General features: G+C 34.6%; 1 protein-coding gene and 1 long non-coding RNA gene across 2 annotated transcripts; one reads left to right on the forward strand and one right to left on the reverse strand.

Annotated features, from left to right (window-relative positions):
• Positions 1-460: 460 nt before the first annotated feature.
• On the forward strand, positions 461-2,421 carry LOC113285433. The gene is made up of 2 exons (XR_003328653.1): positions 461-725; positions 1,772-2,421. It is a non-coding gene; the product is annotated as an uncharacterized LOC113285433 (long non-coding RNA).
• A 3,050-nt stretch (positions 2,422-5,471) lies between these two features.
• Positions 5,472-7,189, reverse strand: LOC113290483. The gene is made up of 5 exons (XM_026540084.1): positions 7,036-7,189; positions 6,306-6,572; positions 5,881-6,192; positions 5,660-5,788; positions 5,472-5,599 (listed from the first exon to the last, which is right to left on the reverse strand). The coding sequence occupies exons 1-5, from the start codon at positions 7,187-7,189 to the stop codon at positions 5,472-5,474; spliced, it is 990 nt and encodes a 329-aa protein (XP_026395869.1).
• Between the last annotated feature and the right edge of the window lie 508 nt (positions 7,190-7,697).

The following is a 7,697-nucleotide window of genomic DNA, read 5'->3' on the forward strand; positions in this document are numbered from 1 at the left end:
CCTACAAGACTCTAATAGTTTTCGTATTTGCATTACACACTAATCCAAGACATGATACATTCACACGGTGTCAACCTCCTCATATTTGAGTAGGTCGCTTGTTGAACTTCATAATATCTCTTACCACTTTTCTCCGACATCTAAAGTAAAAACCAACTTGGTAAGGCATGCATGTACCATAAAGTCAGTTCAAACTGAATATAAAACAATGGAGTGACCTTGTATAAATGTGACATCTGAAGTTTTAAGTTCACCTAATTAAAATATCTATACAAGAACAGGACCCGAGGGATTAAAAGTCTCATGCAGTTAATAACGCTCATGAATTCATAAATAAAAAAAAATTTACTCAACAACGGGAATAGATTAATAGACAGTAACACCAATAAGAAAAGATACAAAGCTCAATCTCCCCCCTCTTTAATGCCAACAACCATTACTTAACACTAACCATTTTTCGTACCCGCACGTATTTTTGGTACGTCGACGTATTATTCGTCCAAATCTTCTTTTTAATATGCATCGTTAGATTAGGTCCATATCCAACTACATCAGTCCGATCCGACTAAACTTTTATAGAACAACACTTTTCCGTTCTTTCTCTTCGATTATTAGTCTTCTTCTCCCTCGATTCTCTGACTCTCTGCTCAACAGCTGAATCTTCAGTTGTGTTTCGAACGTGAAGATTAATAGTTGAATCGATTTTTTTTCTATTCTTCGATTAGGTATGTGCATTTCCTCCCATCAAAATCGTTTTCTACTGTAATATGTAATTCTAGGGTTCTGTCAAATTTTAGGAGTTTCATTTGATTTATGCTTATCAATGGTTTCGATGTGTTTCTTATTCAATGATGACATTTATAAATCTGATTATAAGTCAAGTTTTTTTTAAAAAAAATCGTATAATCAAGCTTTCTAATATGGCAATGCCCTGTATTTTTTTGGTTTTTTTAAATATTGTTTTGTGGTATTGATTTGATCTAATTATATCTTTTATTGTTGTGTGGATTCTATTAATTCTATGAGTTTTATTTTAATTGAAGGTATTCTCATTGATTCTGCAGTTCAGTTCAATTATTAATAAAATTAGGGGATTAACTTTGAACAGATCCGAAGTGCAAATTGCAATAGTGTGTGAGTAGGATTTATACAAAAGGAAACTTAGCAAAGTTTAGATTCATTGGAGCTTTTTATGCTAATGTGGGTAACTGCTATTTTATCTTTTCTATTACTATAGTTATTTTTATGTGTGTAGTTAGGTCAGTGATATCCACAAGAAGTGTGAAGGCATAGCTGCTTAAGAAACCAAGTGGTCTCTCTATCTTTCTTTGCAACTGCTTAGGATGGTTGGGAATTGATTTTGGGGTTCTTACATTGAGTTGTGAAATTTCATAGGCTTGATTCTCTTAGAGCATTCAGGATTGTGTCTAACACTTTAGGATGTAGTTAGGTGCAAGTAGTGGGGCTGACATGTCTAGCAAAATTGTAGGAAGGCCGCATTTGTCAGAAGATGAACCCTTCGAGGGAAATGCCATGATCTGGTGGTCTTCGTTTCTTTGTTCAGACATAATTGTTCATTAGGCAAACAATGCAAGTCATGGAACCAATTGTACAATATTCATGTTTCGTGAGTTTTTTAGATTGTAAAGAGGTTTGAGCTCGATACTTAACTTCAAAATATCCTTCAGATTATGCTTTGTAGATGTCCATGTTCTTCATTTCACCGTTTATGTAACTGTTGGTGTCCATCTTATTTGTTTTATAAAATCAGGTTGCAGTATTATCAATGGTACCACCAGTATAGCAATGATGTATATCTTGCATTCTTACACTAGACCTACAGCCGGAACTATTGATCCTTCTCAAGTAATCCAGTCCAAATGCTTACTCAAAGAATCAGTCCAAGAGATGGGGAACCCGAGTTATTGGATACAGAAAGAGGAGAAAGGCCATAATGTTTGAGAAAATAATAAGGTATGCATCAACAAAAGTGTATGCGGAAACCTGTTCAAGCCACCACGTACACGCCTCCTGCAGAAGCCTTGGACCCTGAATATTTATATCCGAGATTTTTATGTTACAATGATTTTTGTTTCGGAGCATCGTACTTTTGCGAGAATAGAAAATACATATGACAAACTAAGGTTTGCTGACTGCATCACACGTGCACTAAACTTGTTATAGTAGAGCTATTATTACAAAAGACCAAGCACAGCTTCCCAATTACTCAGGAGCTGACTGATAGAAACACCATCAAAAAGATTATAACTAACAGACCAGTTGTAGATAAGAATTTTTACACTATCAATAATCTCGTCCAAACTTTTGTATTTTCCATTGAATACTCTGTTATTTCTCTCAATCCAGATTTCCCACCATATGGAAAAAGGAATCAAGTCCTAAATTCTTCTTCTTCTTTCATGTTTTATTTCCACAATATTTGTCTAATTGAATGGTGAAATACCCATTGCAACTTGTAGCCTTTCAAGAAGTATAACCATATATCTCTTGTAGTCTGGCAATGCAAGAAAATATGATTGTTTGGCTCAGCATCTCTTTTACATAAAAGGAAGCCATTCACCACAATATTTCCATTCAGTTTATCAATAGTAGGTGCAACATCATAACATAAACACCTAAGGATGCACAAGAACTGGCCAAGAATACTTGTACCGGACTGGAACCGGAAAAACCATACCGAAACCGGTGTAGGTGGTACAGGGACCAGTACTGAATTTGAGAACCGGGATAGGACTAGGTATAGGGAATGGTTCTTGGGGTGGTATCAGCTTGTACCGGACCATATGAACCGGTTAATACCATCCGTTGAGATCAAGATCAGTTTTTAATCGCAGCCATCCATACTAGGTGTAGACTATCGAGAGAATCAGTTCATTCATCATTTTTCTTCTTCTTTCTTTTTCTCTGAAGAGTAGCAGCAGCCTACTCTCTTCTCTGTTCTCTCTCTAAGAGTACCACCATTTCTAAGTCTAAGTTCGAACTGTTCACTTCTTCTTTTCCTTCACCATCTCTGACTGAGTCAGGTAATTATTCTTCATCTTCTTGTTCGATTTGTTTGAATCTTTGTAACTCTCATGGATTGATTTAGGGTTTGAATCGTTTGATTTGAGATTGATCTATACTTTTTACTTTCTAGTAATCGTTTGTTTGAATCTTGTTCTGTTTGTATTAAGAGATTCAGTATATGTTTGAGATTGATTTGGGGTTTGATTGTAGAATGATTTAGGGTATTTACTTGGGTACAGATTGAATCTCTGATACATTCAATCTATCTAATGGGTTCTGTTTTATCTAATTGGATTTGTTTAGTTTTTTTCTAATTTTATCAATTTCTACTGTTTTCATGGTTAGGTTTTTAATAATCTTTATAAGAAGTTAAGATTATCTAATGGGTTCTGTACTCCTATGATTCTATCTACAATCTACATAATGTAGGCTTTACTCTTCTATGATGCAATTAGTGTTGAATGTTGAACATCATGTTGTGTTGCTTATAAGTTATAACTAACAGTCTAACATTGTGCAAATCAACAAGTACATAATGAACACATCAAATGCAACTCCAACTACAAGTACAACTCAAAAAACTGAAGTTGGATCATCTTCTCAAGCTGCATCTCACACAAACAAAGTTGAAACTGCAACTCCAACAAGTACAGCTGAAGCAGTTGAAGTTGGTGATGGTGATAACAAAAAGAAGCATGGCTAAGTGAGATCTAAAGTTTGGTTGGAAATGACCAGGATAAATCTGAATGTCATCATTGCCACAAAACATATGTTGCTCACAATGACGTATATGAAACTTATGGATTACGAAAGCATTTGAATAGATGTCCAAGAAACCCTAAGAAAGGGAGAAATGGAAGGTTGGTAGCATTATTTTAACTTTTGTTCCTTTAATTTTTTAATGAGACATAATGTATGATACATGGCATTGTCTATGAACATCTAAATGAAGCAGTACACTGTCATTAATGTGATACTATTTTCTTAAATGATAAATAAATGTACTGAACTATATACTGGACTACAATGTACTTGCTTGCTGAAGGTTAAATAACTTATGTATTTTCTTAGTGTTTGTGGTTGTAAACTTGTAATACACACAGGTAAGTGGTTGTGCTAGGATTGGGAAGGAATGTGCAGATTTGTGGCCTAGGATTGCAAGTGCAGGCTGTGCATGCATCCTTTTTTGTTTGCAAGATGATTGCATTTTATTTCTTGTCGTAGACAGACTTATGGTTATGGTTATGGAAATGTTGTTTTTACTTTTTAGTATTTTGTAATGTTGAAGTTATGGAAATGTTGAAATTAAGTATATAACGAACTGAACTTATTTTGTAATGTTGAACATTGAACTTATGGAAATTTTTTTTTAGTATTTTGTAATGTTTTTCAGGTAAAACGGTACCGTTATTGTATTGGACCGATACCGGAGGTCCAGGTACAAGTACAAGTACCGGTCTCAAAATGAGGTACCGGTCAACACCAAGTACAGGAACCGATTCCATAAGAAAACCGGACTGTACCGGACCATGTGCATCCTTATAAACACCACAAAGAAAAAAAAAACTTTTTGTGGAATTTTAGGATTCCACAAACTCTTATGAGGGAAAGAAATGAGACCATCATCCGCTAATACCTTATACCAACCTGCAACACAAAAAGAATCACCAAATTGCCATATTTTTTGATCATCTCCACCATATGGATTAAGGACCGGAAGAAGAGGAATAAGTTGATCCACATCCTCCACCTTGGTATATTTTATTGCCCTATAAAAATCCAAGTCCCAACTGTCATGTGAATATAGGTCTTGCATAGTAGCATCCTTTGATCTACTGATTTTGTACATTTTAGGGAACAACTCCTTTAGTGAATGACCATTAACCCACTTGTCCTTCCAAAACACACACTTATTTCCACTGGTTACATGAATTGTTGAATTTGCTTCTACATGCTCCTTTCTTTATTAAAATTCATGTCCATAAACTCTTCCTTATAAGCTTCTTTGTTAGATTAGGATAAAAATATTTAGTGTTACCCCCAAATTTTTGATTAACAATTCTTCTCCACAATGCATTTTTCTCAACACCATATCTCCAAATCCACTTCGCATGAAGAGGTTTATTCATCAGTCTAAGCTTCTTTATACCCATATCTCCACTATCTTTAGGCAAAGTTACATTCTTCCATCCAACCTAGTTTTTCTTAGGTTTTGAAGCAGATGATCCCCTCATAAAATGTCTCATAATCTTCTTCATCTATTTTTCCGCAGAAACATGTAATTGGAATAGAGAAAAATAGTAAATAAGCAAGATTGATAAAATACTTTGAATGAGAATCAATCTACCACCCTTAGATAAGTACTTTCTTTGCCCAGAATTCAGCCTCTTCTGAAATTTTTGAAGTATCACCTCCCATACACCAACAAATTTGGACTTACTTCCCTATGGAATACCAAGATAATTCATAGGGAAGGAAGCTAGTTGAAACCCAAAAACAGAAGCATATCCAGCTGCAAATTGAGAAACACCCACTGTTACAATTGCACTTATGTTGAAATTAACTTCCAACCCTGAAATAAGCTCAAAAGCAAGTAAGATATTCTTTAGCTTCTTTATCTGTTAAACATTACCATCTAAGAAAACTATAAGATCATCTGCAAATTGCAAATCATATAATGCACCAGCTTTAGCAGAAGGCCTAAAACCATCTATTAACTTCAGAGAAGCAGCCTTTTTGATCAGAAGAGAAAGAATTTCAACTACAATGATGAACAGAAAAGGAGATAATGGGTCTCATTGCTTGGTTCCTTTGTTACTTATGAATAAGGATGAAGCACTGCCATTAATATACATAACAAATCTTGTTTTAGAGATAACCCATTTAATCCAGTTCCTCCATATATCATACCAAAACCAAATATTGAAAGTGTGTAATCCAAGCAATTCCATCTAATACTATCAAAAGCTTTATAAAGATCAACCTCCACCACCAAACCTGGCATTTTATCTCTTTCTCTTGAGTCAAATAGCTCAGAGGAAATGAGAATGCCATCTGTGATTTGTCTACTGTCCACAAACTCCCCTTGGAACTCAGATATAATAGTTGGCTTTACCACCTTCAACCTATCTGCTAACAATTTGGTGATGATCTTGTATACTCCCCCTATTAAACTTATAGGTCTGAAGTTATTCATAGATACAACACTTTCACATTTAGGAATCAAGATAATATTAGTGCAATTAAGTCTGCAGTCCAAGGTACCACCGATCTCAAACTCCTTATGATAGCCATAAGATCAATCTTGATAATTTCCCAAACAGCTTTAAATAACTCCATAGTGAACCCATCAGGTCTAGGAGACTTGTTTGAACCAAAACCCCATATTACCTTCTTCACTTCTTCCATATCAAAAGGTTTCTCCAACATAATAGCATGTTGAACAGATATAGATGGAACCACTAAGCCATCAAACTTTGGCCTGTGAGGAGTATCTTCACTGAAAAAATTCTTGTAGTAATTTTTTTCTTTTTCATTTATCTTATCTTTATCATGTGAAATTTCACCACCAATGATCAGAGATTTAATAGAGTTTACTCTTTGATTATATGAAGCCTTTTTGTGAAAAAACTTTGATTGCCTCTCCCCATCAGTTAACCACTTACATTTAGTTCTTGCAAACCATTTCCTGGCTAAGTTAATTAATAGAAACTTTTTTGTGATTGACTTTAACTACTTCCTTCTCAATAAAATCTTCTTGAGACATGCCATTGATTTCTTCTAAACTGTCAAGAACATCAATTTTCGTCTCCAAATTGTCACTTTTTTCTTCAAAGAACCAAACACCTCTCTACCCCATTTTTTACTTTAAGCCTTGTAATTTTTTAGCAAAGACATAACTAGGTATCCCAGTAAATGTCTAATTAGCCCACCAATTCCATTTGCTTCAAAAATCAGGATGAAAAAGTTAATAATTCTCAAATCTAAATGGAGGCTTAGATTGATTACCTGCATTGCAGTCAAGAAGGATTGGAGCACGATCTGAGAATGTCCTCTTCAATCTGTATTGAATAATTGAGATGCATCTTTCTTCCCAGTCAGATGTAAATAGAAATCTATCTAATCCGCATGAATTTGCAATCCCTAAAATGAAAGAGTCCATCGAAACAAATAACACTTAAAAGTGCACAAATTCTAGACGTGAGCCACTTTTCATTCAATAACGGACGCGAGTACAAACCTCAAACCAAAACAAGAAATTGGTTTAAAACTAAACATGACAATCTAGGGAGATATAATCATTATCCATGGATAATTTTATATGATACTATTTACAAGATTTATATCAATTTTTCATTAGAATCCAAACGCCGATGAATTTGAAACTATACTTTAGTGATATGTTCCTCTTATTAAACTCGATAAAAATAACCATATTCGAAATATCAAGACTCACCGTCTATCGACTTTGATTTTGACCGTTATTAAAAATGGACGGGCCAAAACTAATTGAAAGAACATGGTTTTTCATCATGGCCACGACAGTCTTTCCTTGTAATAAAAGAGAAACTGGGCCTCGCCGAAACTGATTTTCCAGACATTGCCAAAATTGATTTTGTGGGACACGTTGCTGTGTGTTCAATTTATGGTTAACTGATTTCGCAAATCAA

The sequence above is a fragment of the Papaver somniferum genome, chromosome 6 (genome assembly GCF_003573695.1).
Source record: "Papaver somniferum cultivar HN1 chromosome 6, ASM357369v1, whole genome shotgun sequence".
Classification (NCBI taxonomy): Eukaryota; Viridiplantae; Streptophyta; class Magnoliopsida; order Ranunculales; family Papaveraceae; genus Papaver; species Papaver somniferum.

Excerpts from the sequence above, each read along its gene's own strand:
- LOC113290483 (XM_026540084.1), bottom strand. The coding sequence starts at position 7,189 with ATGGACTCTTTCATTTTAGGGATTGCAAATTCATGCGGATTAGATAGA. Across the intron at positions 6,573-7,035 it reads CCTTCTTGACTGCAATGCAG|ATAAGATAAATGAAAAAGAA; the intron begins GTAATCAATCTA and ends CACATGATAAAG. Across the intron at positions 5,789-5,880 it reads TCTAAAACAAGATTTGTTAT|TTGAAATTCTTTCTCTTCTG; the intron begins GTATATTAATGG and ends TCATCATTGTAG.